Raw genomic sequence first — 25,016 nt, 5'->3', positions numbered from 1 at the left:
GGAAAACATAAAATGCGCAAAATCAGAGAGAACTGCTTTTCTTAAGGATAAAGGTTGTATCTTTTAATGACATTAATATATTCTAGGAAAACACATTGTCTCAACATATACAGTTAATCAGTTCTATTAGGCTAAAAACTAACATTTAAGAAAAAGTTGGTACAGCAATACTACTAAAATATACCCACAAAATACACCAAAGAAGAAGTTTTATATTGCTAAAATCTTTACAATCTAATTAGTAGGAGGATAAATGAACATACCTTTATGTAAAGAAATCTACAGTGGTGGGTAGTAAAAAATTATTAAGAAAGAACTAAAATCAGGCAAGAGTAATGTTAAAGTAGAGGAAACTTCCACCACAGAATCAGCTGTCAGCAGGTCACAAACTCAGTGACCTAAGAAGAGGGCCCCTCAACTAAAGAATTGCCTAGACCAGATGGGCCAGTGAGCATGTCCATGAAGCTTCTCTGTAATGGCTAATTGATGCAGAGGACCCAGCCCACTCTGGGAGGCACCATCCCTAGGCAGGGGGTCCTAGGCTGGTGAGAAGCAAGCTGAGCAAGGCTGGGGGAGCCAGCCAGGAAGCAACATTCCTCTGTGACTTCTGCTTCCTTCAGTTCCCGCCTCGGGTTTCCTCCTTGACTTCCTAAGTCAGCTTCCCTCAGTGACGGACCCTTTGCTCCTCAAGGCTGCTTTTGGTCACATGAAATCACAGCAACAGAAACCAAATCAAGGCAACTTCATCTGGGGGGAAAAACCGTACCGTTCACATGGTAAGAGAATTCCAACAATATTTGAATAATAGCATGAAGTTACTTCCATTCCTATCACTTTTTATGTTTTAGAACTAAATATTTGTTGAAAGGGAGCCAATACATTGTAATACGTTCAAATCAATATTACATTTGAGAAGCGATATTTTGCATCTAAATGCAGTTGTGTCGTAATTACATTTAAAACAAATCACTTCTCATTCATGCTCTCAATGTAATGGAATTTGTTCAAAAACTTCCTCTGATTTGATTAACACCACTGGTAAGCCCATGACTGTAAAGTGAGCCCCATGCACGCTGGCACTGGCAACTTGGTTGAGACAGGCAATAACCATGGAATACAAGCAAGTGTTCTTGACTTGCTTATTTCCAGCTGGAGAATGCCTGCATCCCAGCCAGGAGGAGCTGGACTCAGGTCCCATTTAGCTGACCCTTTTCTTCCTCCGCAACATAATAACTGTGATTCTGTTGGTGCCACCTGGGTCATGAGATTAGAATCTCACGCTCCTTCCTGTCTCTAGAGAGACCTCTGAAATTACCACCCATGAAATTTTCAAAGGCAAAGCAGGACAGCATGTATAGAAAATGAGTGTCGCCTCCCCTGCCACCGTGACCTGGCGACCACTTCCAACTACTTATACACTTATACCTCACAACAGAAATTTCAGAGGAAGAACTTTAAAAGCCCCCAACAATGCTTCTTCCATTCATTTATACAAAATCTTTTTTTTTCCTGAAAAGAGAAAAAACATGCTGTTTTGTAATCTTCTTTGTAATTTGATATGTCATGATAAATGTCACCAGAAACATTTTTTTAAAGCCACAATTTTCTTCTGAGTATGCACATCCAAAAGAACTGAAATTGAGATCTCTGGGGAGATATCTGTATATTAATATTCATAGTAGCATTGTTTACAGTGTGCAAAAGATAGGAGCACCAACATGTTTGGAGACAGAGGGACAAAATGTGGCATATGTGTGTGTGAAGAGCTATGTAGGAGTCAGCATTTAAAAGGGAAGGAATGCTGGCACAGGCAATCACATGCATAAACTTTGTAAATATTATGCTAAGTCAGTTACCATAATCGCAAAGCAAATATGAGGTACCTCAAATAGCTTCACAGAAACAGGAAGTAGTATTGTGATTCCCAGGGGCTCAGATTAGGGAGGAGAGGAAGCTATTTAAAGGGTGCAGAATTTCAGTTTTATAAGATGGAGAGAGGTCTGATGTGGGAGGTCCTTCTGTTTATGTGTTGCTTTTATGTGTTGGTTAATGCATAAAGAAACTGCTTTGGACCTATAGCAGGGTAGAACAGAGGTAGGTGGGGAAAACTAAACTGAATGCTGGGAGAAAGAAGGTGGAGTCAGGGAGAAGCCATGGAGTCGCCACCAGAGTCAGACATGCTGAAACTTTGCTGGTAAGGCACAGTCACGAGGTGTGGTGATACACAGATTAATGGAGATGGGTTAGTTTAGGATATAAGAGTTAGTCAGAAATACACTTAAGCTATTGGCCAAACAGTATTGCAAATAATATGGTTTCTTTGTGGTTATTTTGGAGCTGAGCAGCTGGGAACAAACAAGCAGCCTTCCTACAACAGAGGTCTGTGGACAGGTGGGGCTGAAAAGACACAACAGTGCAAATGTACTCGAGGCTGGTGAACTGTATTCTCAAAACTGGTTAGAGTGGTAAATTTCTTTTAAGGTATATTTTGTATCACCACTGTCAAAACAAACAACACACACACACAATAGCCCCACAACTTTGAATGAATGCATTTCACTTTATTGAGATGCTATCCTTCATTTTAAACAATTCCTTTTTGTTAGCATTTAGGTTTCTTATTTCTTGTTACCACAAATTCACCGTAGTGGATGCCACTGTAAGTAAATCTTTTTTGGCATCTGCTCTGTCTTTAGGATAGGTTCCAAATGACATAACTGCATCAAAGAACACAAATTATTTCAAAGCTCTATATCCGCAATGCCAACTGCATCCCAGAAAGATTCTGTCAATTTCTATTCCCAAGATCAGTGCAGAAGTAACTTTCATAGTGTGCCTTTGACAAAATATTCCAGTCTCTTTGCCCCTTTGCCAAGAGATAATGAAAACAAAAGGTTGAGTGTTTTGATCCTCCAACTACTATTGACGTCAAAGAGGCCGCTATTATAAATTGGCGAGTACAACAATTGCATTATGCTTATAGACGATAGCTGTGGTTGTTCCGACTCAAGAAATAGCAAATTGCTTAGACCAGCTACCCAGGGCTTCTGGTCTGAGAAATTATTTTCTGAACTTCACTCGCAAATCTACCACATCCCAGTCCCACTTGAGCAGGACAACCTCACTGGAAAGAATATAGCTGATAAAAAATATACATCACACAAAGATTAATGCCAGACATATAAATCCCAATAGTTACATGAGAAACACAAAACTATGGCAACACAAGTTCTTCCAAAGTCCTATAGTTATGTCAGTCTTATAGCTATGTCATCTAGTGAGCGTGAATTAGATGAAATCCTAAACAGAGCTCAAATGTATGCTCAAGACACAAACCAGACAGTGTTCTAGGCTGGTTATGCCACAGAAGAACTAAGTGTGACCATTTCAGTTCTTTCTTTATAGATAAGGTCTTAAAGGAGGCATGGTACCTCTCTGGTGTGGTGATCTGTCCTTATTTCTCATAAGCAGTGTAGAAAAATCGGGTAGACAGAAGGACTGCTTGCATTGGTTATACACAATTACCACAGCATTGTAGCTAAGAACTTGAGTTCCCATGGATTTTGATCCTTAGGTGTCTTACATCTAATTCCCCATAAATGCCAGGAAATGAATGTAGTAACATAATTCTAGCAAACCTCCAGGGCTTCAATGAACTAAATAACTGAGCCAACGACCATGAAAAACATGTTAAACAATCTTTTCTCTAGTGTTTCAGTCACCACTGAAATGAATATGGATTTATTCCAACCTTATCTTTGGGTAGCAACACATCCAAAACCAAAGTCCATTAAATGACAAATCATATTGTGAAAAATTAAGAAAACAAAAATATCCTTTTTTCTGATTTTGTATTTTTACATTCTGAATCCTCAACTAAAACCTTCAGAAATCAGCTGTGCACTGGAGTGTCCCCAGGGCAGTAAAAGATGCCATGCACAGCTCAACTTGCACCAGGCGATATGCACAGAGGAGGATGGAACTTTCACCTTCCACCATGAGGCAGGAACACTGGATTTATTAACAATATTTCAAACAGGACTTGCTATGAATCACAGTTGCTGAACAACTGCTTGGGGACCTTTTCTGTTGAGTCAAAGCTCTTGTCCTTAAACTTTCTACAGAGCATGGATCACAGTTTCTCCAAACAAACATGGAATGATTCAATCTATGACTCAAGGCTTGAGGGACTGACTGTTTGCTATGACACTGCATTTTTTTTTTACCCCCGCACCTGCAGTGGACGAGCAAAGACAGAATGATTATGACTCAAGAAAGGTCAGTGGAGACATCAAGTTAGGATGGAGGCCCCAGGGCAGGTGTGATGCTGGACACGTCTGAAGAGGTACTTGGTAAGCCCAGCAGCATCCTTTAATGTCAGCACCCCAGCGAGGCATTCTCAGCTCTAACCGAAAGCGAGGCATGGGTCCGTGCTAGCGAGAAAAGGGCATACCCTTCAAGATGGACTGAAACAGTAAGAAAATGCAACAGCTAAACAGTGTACAAGCATTAAAAAATAAAAGCATTTAAGACAGGGCCAGTCTTAGTGTCTAAGAAGATAAACGAATATGATGGCTTTCAAGGTAAGTTATGGGCAGGCTCCCTGGTGAAGTGACATTTTCCCATTACTAAATAAATCAATACGAGACACATGATCAACTCCTAAGGTCTCCTTTGTAGTCTACTGACTCTTAGCAGCTAACTAGAAAACTCAGAGGGAGCTTAGAATGAAATCATAAGAACAAAGACATTTTTGGCCGGCCCTCAAGACCTTGATCACAAAGACAGTTATTCTTGGGCTAAATAAGAAACGTGAAAAAGGAACCGGCAAAACTGAAAACAAACCAAAAGAAGACAGAAAAATCTCTGCTTTCCTTAAGTAAACTTAAGACAACCTTGACTTATCTCTCAGTAGTTCAAACTCCTGTTTTCAAAAGAGGAAAGAAATGCTTCAACTGTCCCTGTGACTGATGCGTTTGAATTTAGAGACCATGAAAACCAGGTGTGTGGGATCATTATTGGCACACTACTGCTACCACAGTCAAGCATTCATTCTGGGCACAAAACTCCTCAAACAGCAGCTTCTAATCCCCCTACCATGACGAATATTTTAATGTACAAATTTCACAAAAATATGCTGCATAAATGTCACTCCTTTGTTACAGGAGACGGAAAAATTTGGTCAAGAGACACAACAAAACTCTTTGCTTTGTAGGAATCAATTGAGTACAAACTCAAAATTTCAAACCACAGCTTCCTGTGAAGGATCTAGGAAACCACTGTCCCATTAGTTTTATGTTTGGCTTTTGAGCCATTGCTGTGTTTAAGGTCTCCCTCTAAGCTAGTAGGATGGCATGAACTTTAAATGTGAGTATTTCAGCTTCCCATATTAACAACGTGTTATTGGCTATCAAATAGGACCTCCTGAATGGTGCAGGACAATTCTGTATTCTGTCAATCATGTTTTAAATAAACGCTGATTGGCCGGTAGCCAGGCAGGATGTATAGGCAGGACAATCAGACAGGAAGTAGAGGTGGGTCAATGAGAACAGGAGAATTCTGGGAAGGAGGAAGCCCAGTCCTGTCCAGACACCAAAGAAGCACGATGTGACCTCTCCCACTGAAGAAAAGGTACTGAGCCATGTGGCTAACATATACTAGAATAATGGGCTAATATAAGTTATAAGAGCTAATACGAAGCCTGAGCTAATGGACCAATCAGTTTATAACTTAAGGAGACATCATGTCATTTCTTTGTGGCTGAATGGCTGTGGGAACTGGAAGGACAGAAACCCCAACAAGCAGTCCCTCATGTTACACCTGAAGAGTCGACTTCCTTTAACATACATAGAGGCAGAGACATACCGATACAGTTGTACACAGGAAAATATACATTAATTGGTGAATATTTTAGGAAGAGTAAGAAGTGCAAAAGGACATAAGCAGTGCTTTGATACAGCCACCATTCAGTTGTGAAGTGAAATATATTAAATATACTTAAAATTGCACACGAATCATTACCAGATCTCACTCAACTCCTCCTTCTCTACTGAGAGTTACCCATCCATGTATCTATACTGATTCTACATTTGCATGGCATTAAAAATTTCTATAAATAACACCTGAAAAATTTCCACTCGCAGGGCCTCATTCTAGCACTCTACCACTGAGCTACACACCAACCTCATCTCTGTTCAACTTTTAAAAAGACTTTCTAAGTCACAACATTCTCTAAGTGTGTATACCTGCTGTGTCTAGAGTCGACAAGTTGTTAATTTCTCTGGGTAATAGCAACATCTCCATCTTCAAGTTTGAGAGAACCATCAGTGGGCACGTTCCCTCTGTTGACCTTTCTTTTCTTCCAGCACTTTCCAATGCCATCCTACCATCTTCTGACTTCCTTTGCTGAGAACTGTGCCCTCTCCTTTACAGAATATAGCCTCTCTTAGTCTATTATCAGGACATTTTCTTGCATTTCTGACGTTTAACAGCTTTACTATGATGTGTCAATAGAAGCTTTCCTTTGTTTAGTCAGTGAGTGTCTTGCTGGGCTGTCTAAACTTCTGGGGTGAAGATGGAGTAGCCGTCAGTCAATAATGCTTCAAATCATTTTCCTTCTTGAACTTCAAATTCAGAGTTGTATTAGATGAAGTGAGGCTCTCTTCACAAGTCATTAAAACTATTAATTTCTATCTCAATCTTTTTCTTCCCTCTGCTCTAATCTGATTTTGAATAACTATTCTCAAGGCTATTGACCTTTTCTTATATTCTAGCTGACCTATGTGCTATGAGTCATAACCTGTGATATTTAACTTCTAAATGCTATTTTTAAGCTCAAGAATCTTTTCAAGTATATTCTTAAATATTTTATCATTGTTTTTGTGTCTTTGTCTTCTGACAGTTCCAAAGCCTATCTTGCCCATAGCTTGGTCCTTCCTTCCTTCTTCCTCCCTCCTCTCTCTCTCCCTCCATCTAAGATGGGGTCTCATGTAGCCTAGGCAGGTCCCAAACTTACTGTGTAGCTAAGAATTACATTGAATTCCTGATCCTTCTGTCTATGCTTCCTGAGTGTTGGGATTATGGGCATGTATCCATCACCATGATCAACCCCATGGATGTGTTTCTATGCCTGGCTTTTCTTTTGATCATGGATTATACTTTTCTTCTTCCTCACATCTTCAGTAACTTTTCATGGAGAAATAGATACAGTGAATATGTTGCAGAGTCTGGATTATCTTTTTTCTTAAGAGTCTGGTTATGTCTTAGTCACAGCAAGAGTGCTGTGAAGAGACATCATGACCAAGGCAACTCTTATAAAAGAAAGCATTTAATTGGGGTTAGCTTACAGGTTAGTGCATGATCATCATGAAGGAGAGCAGACAGTCACTGTGCTGGAGAAATTGTTGAGAGCTTTGCATACTGATCCATAAAAAGCAGCAGGGCAGCTGGGGGCAGGGCCGACTGGGCCTAGTATGGGCTTTTAAAACCACAAAACCCGCCGGGCGCTGGTGGCGCACACCTTTAATCCCAGCACTTGGGAGGCAGAGGCAGGTGGATCTCTATGAGTTCGAGACCAGCCTGGTCTACAAGAGCTAGTTCCAGGACAGGCTCCAAAACCACAGAGAAACCTGTCTCAAAAAAGCAAAAAAAACCCACAAAACCCATTCCCAATGATGGGACTTCCTTCAACAAGGCCACATCCAATCCTTCTAACCTTTCTCAAACATTTCCATCCCTGGTAACTAAGCATTTAAGTATATGAGTCTATGTGAGACACAGACTCACTGGCCCCGAAGGCTTATAGCCAAATCATAATGCAAAATCCATTTAGTTTAACTTTAAACGTTCCCACAGTCTTTCAATATCAACACTGTTCAAAAGACCAAAGTCTCTTCTGAGAATCAAGGCAGTCACTTAACTGTAACCCGCTGTAAAATCAAAGAGCAGATCACCTACTTCTAACACACAAAAGCACAGAATATATGTTACCATGACAACAGGGAGTGAATGGAACATAGTGACGAAATTCTGGACCAAAGCAAGATGAAACCCAGCAGGGTAAATTCCAAATTCTATATTCGATGACTCTTCCTCATCTCTTTCCAGGTTTTTTGACTGCAACACATTTCTCTCTTTTGGGATGGTTCCATATCCTGTCAGCAGCTTTCCTTGGCAGGTATCCCAGGGATCTGGCATCCCCAATACATTGGGATCTCCAAGACAATCCAGGCTTTACCTTCACAGCTTCATACAACAGCCTCTCCAGGCATCCATGCAGGGACCCCCCCCGGACACATCTGACCTCAGTGGCTTTCCTCAATGGGTGGAGGACATTCACAATCCTTTTATTCCTGCATCCTCCTTGATTCTAAAGCCAAAATAACATGGCCAGAGATGCCAAATTCTGCTTGCTAGAGCTGGAACCTGCCCCACTCCTTGAACACATTTATATAAGCCTGCCTTTGTTTAAGCCTAGGAAATCCCTCAGACCTTTTCCTTTCACTGGTTGCAGAATGAATTGGATGGGGTCTTGCCCTGAGGTCATCACTCCCTTACTCCCATTTAGCATCAGGCTTTTCTTTCATCTGTTCATCTCCTTGAACACAAGACTTGGCTCCAACATTACATTTCCTGGTGCTCTTTTTCTCCTCAAACTGTACATTTTGTATTTCTCTTTGCCTCACTTGTTCCTTTCCATTGTGGATCTGTATAAGGGCGATCATAACTACATGACAGTCAATACTAGACTGTCCTGACATTGCCTCTACCAACAACAATAATCTAAAAACTCTTGAATTTAGCCTCAGGCATACTTTTAGAACAAGGGCAAAAAGCAGCTACATTCTTTGCCAAAATATCGTAAGAGTCGTCTCTAGGTTAGCTGCTAATATGCATCCCCTCTGAAACCTCTTAAACAGGGCCTGTATACTACAAATCACCATCAGCACTACTGTCATCAGTGCTCCTACCAGGACGGCCCATTAAGTTCCCCCTTAAAGCATTCAACCACTTTTCCAGTTCCGAGTCCCAAATTCACATTCCTCCAACAACAATATTGTCAGCAATACCCTAGGTCCCTGGTAGCAACTTCTGTCTTAGTTGCTGTTTTAGTGCTGTGAAGAAACACCATAACTAAGGCAAGTCTTATAAAACAAAGCATTTAACTGGTGACTTGCTTATAATCTTAGAGATTTAGTACACGATTATCATGGCAGGAAGCAGACAGCCATGGTATTAGACCAATAGCTGAGAGCTTTATATACTGATCCATAGACAGCAGGCTGAACCAGGGAGAGATAGGAAAAAAAAGAAAGGAAAGAAGGGAGGGAGGGAAGGAGGGAGGGAGGGAGGGAGGGAGGGAGGGGAGGGGAGGGGGACAGAGAGAGAGAGCACACCCATAAAGCCTGGTATAGGCTTTGGAAACTTCAAAGCATACCCTCAGTGATATACTTCCTCCAACATGACCACATCTACTCTTGTTAAGCCACACCTCCTAATCCTTCTGGTCCTTCTCAAACAGTTCCTTTCCTGGTAACTAAGCATTCAAACATGCAAGCCTATGGGGGCTATTCTCACTCAAATCACCATAGGTTATGAGAGGCAAATAAAGTATTGTTGATGTTTCTTAGTATACGGAGACTTGGTTTTAGTTTTATTCACACAGCTCTGTGATAATCTAAACTACTGTACTCCCTCCATCCTAAGGCTTGGCGTTTTTTAGAGTTTTAATTGAGAATTTGGGATTCTCTAACCCAGTGACTTCAAACTCAAACCTCTGTCCCTGCTGCAGCCAGCAGCTGCTGACACATCTGTGCGGCTCTGTTACTTTCCAGCTACCATGTTACTCGAAGGCTCCTTCAGTTCCGCTCTGTGCACACATATCTGGAGTTCTCCTCCCTCTGTGGCATGTTCAGTACTCAAGGGTTAGTTCTCAGCACTCTGGCCATCAAACATCAACTCCTTATGCCATTAAGACTGTGGTTTTCTGTTTGAGTTCCAACTGTTCTGTGCCCTGCAGTCCAGAGAGGGTTCTGGGGAAGGGTCAGTTAATGAAGCTCTCGAGGTTCTGGCTCTCTGGTCCAGCTCCACTGCTTTCTAACTTTCCCCAACAGTTATAATGGTCATCAGCAGGAAGATCAGCAGAACAGAAGCCACCCAGTAGTCCCTCCCCAAAGCCATAACCCTAAGTGATGGGGAAGCTCAGCCAATCACATTTGGCTAGGGTGTGGCCTCCTAGGGCCAGGGAAGAAGGACCTGGGAATCCAGGCGCCTGCCCCTTGTTTTTCCTCACTCAGCTGCCTGTGGTGCTCGCTGGACCCCAGTCCTGTGAGTTTCTCCTTTTCCAATTTTTTCCAATTATTAAATTATATTCCTTGTGTTTGATTGAGCTGGTCTGGTTAATTCTAACTACCAGTCGACCACGCCCATCACCTAAGGAGCAGCATGTGTTAACACAGTCCGTCCTTCAGAATCTTTCCCTTTCTGCTCGTGTTTGGGCATTAGTATTTTGAAGCCTTCTTTAAGAAATTCATTCCTAACCCAAAGTTATAAGCATAATTTACAGATTTTATGTTAAAAGTATTTTCCTTAGCACATTTTTTTTTTTTTGGGTATGTGTGTGTTTGGATCTTTTGATTCATGCACGGAGCTGAAGAAAGAGGTCCTGTGCTGGGTTGTAGCTGAGGCTTGCCTAGCGCGTGTAAGGCCCTGGGTTTGATCCTTCCCTATCACCAGAAAAAAAAATAAAACAAAGTAAGGTAGAAAATAAAATAGAGAGACAACTTTATTTGCTTTCCTGGAGAGATCAATACATTTCCTGGTACCACTACTGAAGAGCCATTTCTTCCTCTGGCTCATGAGCTTCCCATCCCCTGTTATAAATATAGTCTCGTGGATTTAAACCATTCTGTTCCAGTGTCTCATCTACCCAGACTTCAGCTGCACTACGATCTCATTATTTTAGTTTTATAGTGAGCTTTATTGTCTGATAGAGCAAATCCCTCCATCTGTTCTCCAAAATTGCTTTGCCTATTTTCTTGGCCCTTTATTCTTTTAAATAAACTTTAGAAATCAAATCACATGATAAACCCTGCTGGAACAATTAAAATCCTTAAATATTAACTTTGCTTATCCACATACTTGTAGGCCTTCTTTACGCCTTCAAGTCTCTGGATGCTTTTCTAAATTCTTCTCACGAAATGGTATTTTGCTTTTCATAGCATACGCTTTAAATCAAATTACATTTTAAACTTTTTCCATCTAATTTATACAAACTTACCCTTCCATGTTAAATCGATTTTATAATCATTATGCACTAAAATTTGAATCCAAAGGACAGAAGAAAACGCTTTTGGCCTATCACCTGCACACAGTTGTGAGCACCATGGACTCTGGGAGTGAGTAGGTGTCCCCATCCTCCAGTCTTACCAGGATGCTCCATGGTCCCTGCTTTCAGTGTCAGTGAAGTTGGAATCCAAAAACATATCTTTGTAGATTCGGCCAACGAGGCAATACATATCTGAAGCAACTTGCCCTTCCCTCTGTACCATGGGGATCATGATGTCAAGAGCTTTGGCTCTGTCTCCTGGGAGATTTCTCCTAAAGTAGAAAACAAGGTTTCCACAGAGATCACAAAAGCAATTAGAGACCAATTGCCTTTTAAAAATTCTATTTTATGTATTGATTCACATCAGTAAAGTTTGGCAGAATAAAGACAATTAGATTCTGAGATTCCTCTATGGGACTTGCCTTCATCTTTCTTATCCTAACGCGTGTCTACTGGGCCTATCAAGGACCTCTTGGCAGCTGCTTTTCTGACTTACCCATCCAGAACCTTAATCTCACTGTCGCTTAGGAGCAGGTTTGAGTTGGTGGAGTGTGACCCCTGTGACCGACTACTTCAAAGAGAAACTCTTGACATTAGTTTTCAAAGGCTTTTGTTCCAAAACAGTGAGCAAATTAATTCACAGATAATACCCAAATTCAAATCCATCCCATGGCTGATTGGTTCCTGCACATGGCCGAGCCTCTAAGGAAGCTGCTTTATATAGTTCGTGTGGTACTGGACTTGAACATGAGGCCTCAGGCATGCTAGACACACACTCTACTAGTGAGTTATGTCCCGAGTCTTGTTTTATATTATTTTTATTTTGACACAGGAACTCACTGAGTTACAGAGACTGGCCTTGAGGTTCATGGAGTCCGTTTTTAAGTAATAGGTGTATATAATTCTCAAAATCATACTTTACATTTCTTCAATGATGAAAATATTATGCTAATAAAAACAATAAGTTGCAAAAGGCCATCAACAATATGATTCCACTCATGTGAAAGATTTAAAAGAGCTATCAACAGAGATAGAAAAGGGAATTAGTGGTTACCAGGGGGAAGAGGATCTGGGGTGTGGGGAGAGGGTGTCTGTTAATGGGTAGGTTTCCTTGTAGGGTGAAAAAATCCTATAATTTCTAGGAATGATCTATAACTGAATAAATATACTAAAATCAAAGATATATGACATTTTAAATGAATAAGTTATATGGTATACAAGATACATTTCAAATAAAATTATCATACATATCAAAAAAGTCATCATATGTATTCTCAGATTCTCAACACTGTTTCAAATCCTTTGTTCACAAAATCCCTCTTTACCGTCTGTATAAAACACCTTGAATTTAGAACATTGCTTTATACAAATAAGCTTTTCATTCCATTGGATTTTACATTTAGAAAGAGAGACAAAAAACACATAGAAGTAAAATTCTAAGGGAAGTCATAGAATTTTTCTCTTTGCTACATGAAATACCATTCCGTTATATAAGGACTTGAACATCCTTGGATTTGGGTTTCTTTAAAAGGTTATAGAACCAATTCCCAACAAATACCCAAGGATACGTATATTTGCTTGAAAGTAGTGTCATATCAGTAAGATATGAATGTTTTAAGACTATAAATAGCAAACACAAACTTTGTCAGAGAAAAAAATGATAACAAATTAAAATCTACAAATAGCACAAGAGGCTTTTAGTAACACAGAGAGAAAAAAGACACATACACACACACACACACACACACAGAGTCAGAACAGGCATGGTCTTATAGGCTGGTAATATCAGCACTCAAAAAATCAAAGTAGGAAGACTAAAAGTTCAAGGCCAGTCTGAGAGATACAGTGAAACCCTGGCCCCAGAACACAAACAGGAATCAGGAGGCGTGCCTTTAGTATGGCACGTGGCTAAGGTAGATACAGTACAACATTCCAGCTGGAAGCTGCTGGGAAGTTAGAGGACCCTGTAAAGAGTACAGCCATCACGCCAGTCCACCCCAGGAGGGAGTATCTCACCTGTTCAGGGCAAACGCGTAATGAAACTTCACATGGTGATGCGAGGCCAGATCGAAGGTCGGCAATTTCTCCAGTGTCTCCACCAGCTTCACAATAGAGTCGTAGTCCTTTCAACAAAAGAACAGTACAGAATTAAGCCATTAGGAGAAACTTTCAAATGCCTCTGACAGCCAGGCATCTGAAGCCGAGAAAGGGGATTAAACGCAAAGTTAGAATCTGCTGAGACTTTTGAAAACCCAAGAAGCAACTGTGGTGTTTCTCCTAAGAAGTTCCTATTATAGGGATGTAAGCATGAAAAAATACAGTTACGATATCTGACAAAACCCAAAGAAACAAACAAACCGCAGAAACATGACTGGCTCTCTTCACACAGCCAGACTCCCGGTCTGCAGGGGGTCCATCGGTTACTTTAAGGGCCAGGGAGCAACTGACTGAACTTCTGGTGAAAGTAGCAAAATGATTTCATCTCCTGTGAGGGAGTTCCTCCTGCCACAGGCTCTGGGTTGCCACAGTTCTCCAAGTACTGAGCCTCTCTCACGGGTGAATTTTCACACAGGGTCGAGAGGCGAGATACGGAAATGAGAAACCTGGAGTTACCTGGATTTCAAACAACAATGCTGAGAGCACATTCTTCTCAGAGAGATTTTACCCTACTTTCCAGATCTTAAAAAATCTAGGAGGTAGCAATAGAGATGATACAGTGTATCGGTGTGTCGTGTTATAGGATCTATCGCTATTGTACAGCGATAGAGATGATACAGTGTATCGGTGTGTCGTGATATAGGATCTATCGCTATTGTACAGCGATAGAGATGATACAGTGTATCGGTGTGTCGTGTTATAGGATCTATCGCTATTGTACAGCGAATCAGTTGCATCTTTCTTGTTCCTGGAACTGTCACTTTTCAGTAGCATAATTTCAGGCAGAAAAAGATACATTCCGAAAGCAGTAAGAATGTCTGCTGTTTGCCAGAACAAAGCTCTCACTGGCTGACTGACAGGTGTGCCCGAGGCTCACAGCAGAGAACTAAGCCTCTATGAGCTGGATATGTGAGCAGTTTTGAGGAGTAAATGAATATGTCATAGTCCCGGTAGTTCCCATGTGTGAGTCTCTTCCACACATCATGAAATCACACAGTGGAAAGTTATCATTCGGCTCCACGCGGCAACGTGGATTACCTATTAGCTGGCTGAAACCCAACACCAGCATCCCTTCCTCCCCCCAGCACGCTACCCAAGAGACACTTCGAGCATCTTCTCACCTGGATATCTCGGTAGGAAAGCAACAGGTTGATGACGATGTCTGCCGTCAAAACTTCAATATTGTCCACTCGCTGCCGAATCCTTGCCAATTCCGCTGCTAATTCTTTACCCGTGAATAGGTTCCGAGCTTTCCTGATATCATTGAGTATAGATTCCCGGAAGTACTGGCTGGTGAAAAACCACACATTTCAAAGAGTTAACTCTAGAAAACAATTCAGTGAGAAACAGTAATTTGATAAGAAAAAATATAATATTTGTCCCTAAGTAGTTTTTAGCTCATTAATATGTACTAAAGGAACACCAAACATATTTGGCATTATTAAGACATTTGGGAGGTGGGAGGCCATGTATTTCTTCTCAATTTCTGCCATATTTCAAAAACTGTTCAAACTTTATTTTTCATCTGGCTATTCTGAATGGAAATTATTCCAAATAAATTAGATATGCCTAAGATTTGAGTATAATACAAGTTTGTCTTTCTGGCTCAGTATCATTATCCACTAACAGAAACAGCTGATTCTTCTTTTTTAAAAAAAAATATATTTTCTAGGCATGGTGGCACATGAGTTTGAGACTGCATAGAAAGGTCTAGGCCAGCCAGAGGTACATTGTCTCAAGAAAATTATTTTCCATTTCCTACTTATTACCCATAGGTGTGCATCTGTGTTTGTCATATCATGGGTGTGGTGGTTAGAGTCACCCTCTTCCACCATCTGAGCTCTGGGAACTGAGCACAGGTTGTCGGAATTGGCAGCGAGTACCTGCTGAGCTAAATCACTGGCCAGAAGACTATTCCTAACTAAACTAACTAAGCAATTTTTACAGAGTTCTGACCCTTACACTAAAAGTCCCTGGACACTTGTTCTGATGCAACCATAACAGATTATCTCTCTCTCCTCTCATCTGCCTGCCTGCCTGCCTGTCTATTTATCTACCTATCTATCTATTGATCTACCTACCTACATATCTATCTATCATCTATCTACCATCCATCTATCATCCATCTCTCTCTATCTATCTCTCTCTATCTATCTATCTATCTATCTATCTATCTATCTATCATTATGTCTTTACTATAAAGCAATTTATAAATCGGGAGCCAAATTGTTTATGAACCAAGTGAATGACATTTAACTTAGGAACTAAAACCACACCTATTCTTTTTTCCACCAAGAGGCTACTGCGCATGGTTTCCTGGCTGTTAACTAGGAACACGTAACAAGATACACAGGGAAACGAGGCAGACTAACGCTGCACGGTCATCACCCAGCGTGAGCACAGTGTTACCTGGAACTGGCCTGCGCCACCTTCAGAAGCTGAACAAAACGATCCACGAGAGGCAGGCAGATGGGCCCCAGCAAGAGCTCGAAGTTGGGCTGCATGAGCTCCGTCAGGCCCTTCATAAGGCTGCTGTCACAGCAGTAGACCTTGTTATGTGGCGTCACCATGTAAGGGACGAAGGTGTAGTTCCCAGTGCACATCTGTGGAGACAGGGACACCAGGCAGTAGGGAGCTTGTCTAGGGACACCACACTGATGAAAAAATGCCAGGTCACATTTCAGTGACTAAAATTACTATTTTAAATAATAACTCTGAGTGCAACGGGAAGCAGAAAAGATTTGTTTCTTATTTATGACCCATGAAAATAGAATTTTTCCAGTCTCCTTAATTGCTTACTTCAGTATAATTAGGACATACACATGATAAAATATCTTTTATCAACCATTAAATATGTATGTACTTGCTGGGTGGTGGTGGTGCACGCCTTTAATCCCAGCACTTGGGAGGCAGAGACAGTTGGATCTCTGTGACTTCAAGGCCAGCCTGGTCTACAAGAGCTAGTTCCAGGACAGGTTCCCAAAGCCACAGAGAAACCCTGTCTTGAAAAACAAAAACAAAACAAAACAAAAAAAAGTATACACTGTTGCACATAGCTACTAGGACACACGTTAAAGCAAGCATAATTTAAGCACAACTTCCATCCTTCAGGGAATCAGGGAATTCAGTTAGACACATCAGGAGAGCAAAATCCTGAGAGCTATGATGAACGGGCTTCCCTGGGAAGGCGGTGCAGAGAGCAAGGTCAGGATACAGCTGCTTTCCTCCAGGTCCACACTGCACTGTCTCCCACTCACTGAAATCTGAGACTATCACAGCCCTAGCTAGAACCCCCTCTACAGTAAACCTGAGATTTGACTGTGTCCTCTTCTCTGCTAACACTGAGGTCCACACCCCTTACACCGGGCTGAGTCTGCAATTGGTTTACACTGGCTCCCCTGGTCTACTCTCCCAGCCAGTCTGTAACACCTACATCATGTGGGTCCCTACAGCTCCAGGAAGGCTGCCAGAGGGCCTGTGAGGTGATGCTTACACTGCTGTCTCCAGGAGCCTGACCCCTGCGCATCCTCCCCCTTGCTAGCTTCAGCCTGTGCCTTTCCCCTTCACTCACTGAGACCTGGGCTAACTAACCTGGTACTTTCCAGATTATGCCAAGTGCGGGGACATTCATGCCAAGGAAGACGCTGTTGGTAAGATGACAAAGGGAAATGGATTGTACAATCCCAGGTCAGCAAATCTCACTGCAGCTTAGGGCCTAAGGAAGGGCCAGGGCTAAGCAAAAGATTTTAAACTATGTATTCTGAGCAGTGAGGGAATCTACAGAGAATCCAGGGCAGGGAAGACAGTCACAGTGGCTGTGCACTCTGGCATTCTGGGTAGACAAGAAAATGGACTGAAAAGAGACCAGACTTAAGGGAAGGAGGCAGAAGGCTGGGCGGCAGAACCAGATCGGAGCAGCGGCAATGGAGAAAGCGTAGCATGTGCTCCGCACCTACATGAAGAATCAGCTGGGTCAGGGGAGCAGTCACCTTATACAGGAAGGAGGAAGAGGAGCCAGAGCTAACCCAAATGCGACTTCCTGAAAAGAATGGTCACGTCAATAGGAAGTAAGACCAGTCTGCAGGTCCAGACTCACTGATGAGCACGCAGCTCTCTGAGGAACTTCCAGTAACAAACCCCATACAGAACCCTATCTCCAGCTCAACTATGGGAAGACCTCCAAGAGATTGAGGCTTGTAGTGGGCTGGGCTGGGATGCTCACTTTTAAAGAGTATGGATTTCCTAGATCCAGAGACTGGGAATGAAGGCAAAATTTTCTACCAGGGAACAGGGGTGCATGGTGGGAATGTTAACACGGACTGCGGTATTATTTGATATAGCTGGATGAAATGCCAGGGACTTCTAAGAGAAAACCCTTGAAGAAAAGCACATGCAAAGCGTTGAGCAGTAGGCTGGACATATGACAAACTCTGTCTCTCCTAGAGGACCTAGGAGCCCCAGCCTAGAGTACATGGAGAGTGTGTGTCTTCTTCCATCCTGTCCTAAACTGGCAAACATTAACTTAGTACTTGCATGGAATCAGACAAGCATGGGCCCACTGTCACCACCACCTCAGTGTCTGCGTGACTATGACTCGAGGAAAAGAGGTTACTGGCTCCATTTTACAGGTAAGGTACCACATAGTCTTAGCTCCAGCTCCTAGTGTTGGTATAGTTAAGATTTTTTAGCCCAAATGCTTTCAGTGTAGGGCATGTGGCTGTTGCCAGGGATGGGAGGACCTCCTCATGTGACCTTCACAGGGTGGTAGACTTGCTCTCTCACTCAACAGCACCTTCACAGGGACCTGAATGAACTAAGTGACAGATCACTGCAGGCATGAGAAGTGCCAACTGCTTGTAAGGCCAGATTTGATTATTTATGAAGCCTGTTATGCTCTGAAACACCCGGATGGGAGCAGTGAGGCAGCAATGAGTCTGTCGGTCAGAGGAGGAGAAGGACTTCCAGAGGTGGAGATCTGAGTTTTAAATAAAGTTGTCCTTAATTTAAATCAAGTGATGGGGAGACCAACCAGAAAGACTAAATTGTCCTTCTATGACGTTACCAGGATCTCAGAGAACAGCCACCTAACTTGACCCTCTGACGCAAGTCACTGCCAAAGTAGGAAAGAGGAACAAGGACGCAACATGATGCATTTTTCCACGTGGTGTGTGTGTGTGTAAAATACTGATGCTCAAAATCTAAAACTTGTCATTCCTCTTACCCAAAGCATAGAAAAGCCACCAAAACCTAGTCTCACTCTAACAAATTATATCTTTGTTGTTTTAAAAATTAGCAGTGTTGATGTTGCTTTTCAATCTTTAAGAACTAGAAGAAGGAACTTAAATGTGTGTGGAAAGGGAGCCACACATCTGGAAGGAAACGTCACAGCATTCAAACATGCTGAAGGAGGTGTGCACGAGTCAAGTCCTTTAAAGGGCACCCTTGTCCCTGGATCGCAGCAGAACCTAAATCAATGGACAGCTTGCTCACAAGCTCAGGGAATGCTGACTTTTTGGTGGACCTTGATATAATAATGGCCGCCGACCGCGACATGTCGTGTCGCCCTAATTCCTAAAATGCTTATTTGTTTACTTGTCTTTTTACACAGCTAAACTCTGGCATTCCCATGTTTTCCATCACACACAACACTTACAAATATGCCTGAATGTGCGCCCTCCCTCCCTTCCTCCCTTCCTCCCTCCCTCCCTCCCTCTCTCTCTCTCTCTCTCTCTCTCTCTCTCTCTCTCTCTCTCTTCCTTCCTCTCTCTCTCTCTCTCCCTCCCTCTGTAAATTAGGGTTTCTGTGTAGCCCTGGATGTACTGGAATCTGCAGACCAGGCTGGCCTCGAACTCACAGCAATCCGCCTGCCTCTGACTGTTTTCATTTTCAGCCACTGGTGTGAGTCTCCTAGGTAGGTAGGGCTAACTAACCCAGGGCCTGGCGTACAGTTCGCGCTGAACTGATACCTACTGAGTAGAATGTGTTGCATTGCACTGAAGCATGGAGTGGTAAATGCTCATTTCCTGGTGAGATGTGGAGGATAAGATTTTATAGTGGCAACATTATCCACGCAGCAATAAGTCCTCCTCGAGGTGAACTCTTAACCAGATGCTTTCAATTTTCTGACCCAAAGAAACTGCCAACTGCAATGCTAATCCCATCATCTTATGTGAAATCATGTGCAGTCTTAAATCATGTATTATTTTCATTCTAAATTGTAGATGCGTATCTGTTTTAGAGTTCTTAAACACTTCCTTACTCCCTAAGACGAAACACACATCCATCAGCCCACAAGGCCATTCATTCCCATTTCTGCTGTGGAATAGTACATTTTTCATGCAATCTTTTTAAATTTTAAAGTTTAAATGTTCCATGTCTTTTCGTGTTAATTTAATTCTGTGTGAAGGGGCAGAATCCTGTGGTGAGAGCTCAAAGAAGAGTTCACTGCTTAAGGACAGGGTTTGGAGAACTAGCTCCGTGGTAGAACGCTTGCCTACTACGTACATGTCCACGGGTTCAATTCCCAGCACTAGGGGAAAAAAATAGCTAACCTAAGACTTTGACTGTCTCAACACAGAAGATACGTGACAAACAGAAAAACAAACAATATGTGTTATATATATTGATAGATCATATATTACATACATAAATATGCCTATATGTATATATCCATGTGTATTGGTATATGAATAATATACACACACATATATTGTTGTTTTGTTATACGCCTGTTACTACCAACTGTAGTTCCAATACACTGAATGTACTGTGAAAGTCTTTCCTGAAACATAATTATATATACAAGGAGCAGGCATTAGTGCAGTTTCCTATTGCTAAAATATTTCACTGTGATGGGCTAGAGAACACAATTGTGCTTATATCAATATATGAGAAGTTCTAGAAAGAACTATAAGAAATAAAACTGATCAGCTGTGAGGATTTAAAAAATAACAGATTAATTCACAGGATAGAAAAGATTTACACATTTTTAGAAAATTGAGCAAAATACTCACAGTATTCTTCTGGCAAATGATTTCCTGAAAAATAAGAGAAGAAAAAATACCTTAGCAAATGTATAGCAAAAAAACAGTGGCTCTTACTGAACTATTGTATGCAGGTAAATTTGTATTATCATTTATATTATTGATGAGAAATGTCAGAAAAACATTGGAAAGGCATTGATATCTGCAGTTAGAAATTATATATTTAAGCTTCTGCATATGAGAAATTGACAATCTCTTATCTCTCTAAGGGAGATAAGAGAACACAAAAGTGTCATCCTCAATTTAATAACAATAACATGTTACAAATAGCATGTACACATTCACAAATAAGATAACCTAAAACTTACTTCTGGAGAAAACGTATGCAGAGAATAACCTAATTAGGCAGGAGATCCTTGAGAAAAGTATTAAAGTGTTTGATTTCACTAAGTACTGTCTCTCTCACATGAGGGAACAGACAGAGCACATCATGTCGGGTAGCTAGAAATAATAAAGTGTATTTAGGCCAACGGTAGCCTCACACATTGATAATAAGGACGACAACAAAAGTAAGTGTAATTTAGATGCTTTTCAATGAGATACGTAATGAGATAACTACGCCACACAGACAATATCCCCGTCTTCTAGGTTGCAAGGAGTGAGCTCCTGAAGATAATTTAGATGCGCAGCTTCCCCACCAGAGCTCGTATTAAAAGGTAGCCACGTCCATTCCTATTGTCTCTAGGCATCACAATAACTAGAGACACTGGGGAGAGAATCTGGGCAATACTGTGGTACACTAGCTTCACTGGTGGTGAGGGAGGCATGATTTAGAAAACAGAAAATAGGACTGCATGTTAGGAAAGAGGGTATGAGTGTTGTCATGGAAACAGGAAATGTAAGGCATTTGTGGAGTCTTTCTGGAGAGTCCATCTGGCTCAGGAGAGCAGCCAGATCCAGCAAGGTGAGAGCAGAGACAGAGCCTAGCCGAGTGGCCAACATCCGGATGCTAAATCGACACAGGGGGCCAAGGGTAGCCACAAAGAGCTTTAGGATTGAGCAGTTTTTTTGTTTTGCATATTTTAGAACAGCAGAAGAGAAAAAAAATGATAGAACAGGAAACTGTACTCGACAGTGTTGAGCAGGGTGTGTGTATGTGTGTGTGGGTCTGTGAGCGTGTATGTGTGTGTGTACACACGTGTCCTTCAATACCTCACCATCTTGTTGATACAAAGCACTTGCAAGCCAGACTCACAGGAGGCTGGTTAAAGAGGCTGGTTGCACATTTTAGACCAGACTGGGATCCACAGCAAATTCCCAGCCATCCTGGGCTATCGAGTTAACAAACAAATAGACTTGTTTACATTTTAAATGAGTGTGAAATGCCCCCAACAGCTCCTGTGGACACTTGGTCCTTGGGAGGCTGTGAAACCTGCAGGACAGGGGTTCTCAACCTTCCTAATGTTGTGACCCTTTAATACAAATCCTTATGCTGTGATGACCCCAACCATACAATTATTTTTGTTGCTACTTTGTAGCTGTAATTTTGCTGCTGTTCTGAATTGTAATGCAAATGCCTCATATGCAGGATATCTGGTATGTAACCCCTGTGAAAGGGTCATTTGACAGCTCCTCCCCACAAGAGGGGTCAGTGTTGAGAACTGATGCTTGATGAGGTAGGGACTAGATGGAAGAAGCTAGCCACTGGAAGGTGAGTTCCAGGGGTTATATTCTACTCTACCTCTGTTTGGTATGCATCTATCTATCTATCTATCTATCTATCTATCTATCTATCTATCTATCTATCTATCTATGTTTCTATGTATCTATGTATCTATCTATGTATCTATCTATGTATCTATCTATGTATCTATCTATGTATCTATCATCTATCTATCATCTATCTATCTATCTATCTATCTATCTATCTATGTTTCTATCTATCTATGTTTCTATCTATGTTTCTATCTATCTATCTATCTATCTATCTATCTATCTATCTATCTATCATCTACCTACCTACCTACCTATGTGTCTATTTTTTATCCATCTCTGTACTCACTGCTGTGAGGAGTCCCAGCCTCACACTCCTACCATGAACTTCAGCAATGATGGACTGTCCCTCAAATCAGAAGCTAAAAGAAATCCCTTCCCCCACTATTTGTTTCTTGTTAGTTATTTTATCACAGCAATAAGAGAGGTAACAATCATAAAGGGACTCACACATGCTAAAGGCAGAAGAAAGATACAAATGGCATAGGCTATGGTTTCTTCAAAGAAGAGATCCTTTTTTTTTTTAATGGTTTATTTTTATTTTTATGTTTGGTGTTTGCCTGCATGTACGTCTGTGTGATGATTGTCAGATTTCCTGGAACTGGAGATACAGACAGTTGTGAACTGCCATGTGGGTGCTGGGAATTGAATCAAGGTCCTCAGGAAGAGCAGCCAGTGCACTTAACCACTGAGCCATCTCTCCAGCCCTGAGAAGATATTCTTATAGAACTGGAGGTCAGCTAAGAAGGTGGGTCAGAAGCTGAGCTGTGAGGAACAGAGCAAACCACGGAGGCAATACGTGAGTGGGTGGGTATCCTGGCTGGAACAGATGGAAAGCAGGGGCTCATGCAAGAATCAATAAATGCTACCCTTGGGAGCCAAGAAGACACTTCATCATTTGGGTCTATACATAGAAGAGAGAATTAAAGAAACATTTGAGAAAGACCTTTAATATAATCATTGAGCTAAAACAAAAGGTTCATTTTGACCCAGAAATAAGAAGAGAGTGTTAGTATAAAATACTCTGAGCAGCAGAGCAAAGAAGTACGTTCTGTAACCACTTAGTGGTCAAGTGCAGCTTGTTTCTGTTTTTTAGACAGAATCCCAATGTAACCCAGACTGGTCTCAAATTCACTACGTAGGCAAAAATGGCCTTGAACTGCCGACCTTCCTGCCTCTTCTTCTGGAGTGTGCTACCACACCCAGGGTTTGCCAGTGCTAGGGCTTTCTGCACACTAGGCAATCACACTACCAACTGAGCTACACCCCTAGCCCCGCCCTCCAAAAGTCTTTATGCTGAGCACTTTTGGAACAGTGTACAGTGCAACTGCAGAGACAGGAGCACCTTAAATGTCCATCACTTAGAAATCTGTTGAATACACGGTGGTATGTCCTCACTTCCCTGGAACAGGAGCTACTGTTGCATTGTTCCCCAGGCACAGAAACGGAGGAGTGTGGAGGGAGGTGCTAGGGAGGCCTGATGAGCCAACGCCTCTGTGGAACATGACCACAGCCTCTGCTGGCTGGAGCCAGTATGCTGTGTCCCTGTCACTGCTCTTACGTGTCCTCTACTTTCATCTCACACCATGCGAGCACTGTCATCAATTATGACCTATACGATGAGTCAAAGAAGGTAGGACTCATCGCCCTGACACTCACCAGCTGCGTGTGTCCGAAATTGTGTACCTCTGGGCTAATTTCTTAACCATAAGAAACTCTTTGCTGTCTAATCCAGAGAGCGAGTACTTAACTTGCCACTCTCACTGGATCATAGGTTAAAACTAAACGATGGAAATTTGTGGCGCTACCCGAAGTACTTAAAAGCCATATGTAACACGAAGTCCTCATCACATCAAAGCAAACAACTTAACTCCTGCCAATCAGATCTAGGGATACTGTGCACCCGTGTTGTTTATGGTTATGGATAAAACAATATGAGGAGTCTTTAGCTTTCGTTTCCAACAATCTGTGTCAATAATCAGGTTCCATTATAGCAAAACTGGAAAGTAATCATAGAGGACATTCTGTGCTGTTACTTCCTCCTCTTCTTTCTCTTTCTCCTCCTCCTTCTCTTCTTCCTCCCCCTCTTCCTTTTTCTCCTCTTCCTCCTCCTCTTCCTCCTCTTCCTCTCTCTCCTCCTCTCCCTCCTCTTCCTCTCTCTCCTCTTCCTCCTCCTCTTCCTCCTCTTCCTCTCTCTCCTCCTCTCCTTCCTCTTCCTCTCTCTCCTCTCCCTCTTCCTCTTCCTCCTCTTCCTCTCTCTCCTCTCCCTCCTCCTCTTCTTTTTTCCTATCATCTTTTCACATTTAAAAAGTATCTCTTGGTGGGAGAACTCTGCTATAGTTACGTACACTCTTTCAGTTGGGTTATGAGTGAGGTCTTACCCACACACCACTGACAACTTCCCAACACACACTTCACTTTGTACTGTGTTGTTATTGCTATCATTAACTTTCTTTTGGCACCAGCTACCTCTGTCAGCAACACCACGCTGAATCAAATTATTCTAGCGCACGCTGATATTGTTTTAAAAAGTGTATTGTTAAAAAAGTTATAGGTGTAATGATTTTCTGTACAAAAAGTCACAAGACATAGGAAAACACCGGTAATCTCAAAGATGGAGGACCCAAATAGGATGATGGGTTTATCTGCCATGATGATCAGATTCCACAGAAAGGACCATTGTAGAATGATGGCTCAGGCGTATTTCTCACTAGCTCTTACATCTTAAATTAACTCATTTCAATTCATCTACATATCACCACAAGGCTGTGGCTTAC

The 25,016-nt window shown here is 41.9% G+C and overlaps 1 protein-coding gene across 1 annotated transcript in view; it reads right to left on the bottom strand.

Annotated features, from left to right (window-relative positions):
• Map3k5 (mitogen-activated protein kinase kinase kinase 5) overlaps positions 1–25,016 on the bottom strand; it is a 209,445-nt gene that overhangs the window by 106,975 nt on the left and 77,454 nt on the right. The window contains exons 3-7 of the mRNA XM_057755327.1: positions 20,497–20,520; positions 15,893–16,086; positions 14,605–14,773; positions 13,343–13,449; positions 11,428–11,598 (exon numbers count right to left, since the gene is read on the bottom strand). Of these exons, the coding sequence (XP_057611310.1) occupies positions 11,428–11,598; positions 13,343–13,449; positions 14,605–14,773; positions 15,893–16,086; positions 20,497–20,520 (665 nt within the window). The remainder of the gene's footprint in view (positions 1–11,427; positions 11,599–13,342; positions 13,450–14,604; positions 14,774–15,892; positions 16,087–20,496; positions 20,521–25,016) is intronic.

Source organism: Chionomys nivalis, chromosome 2 (genome assembly GCF_950005125.1).
Source record: "Chionomys nivalis chromosome 2, mChiNiv1.1, whole genome shotgun sequence".
NCBI lineage: Eukaryota > Metazoa > Chordata > Mammalia > Rodentia > Cricetidae > Chionomys > Chionomys nivalis.
This window is presented reverse-complemented; position numbering and strand designations above follow the sequence as displayed.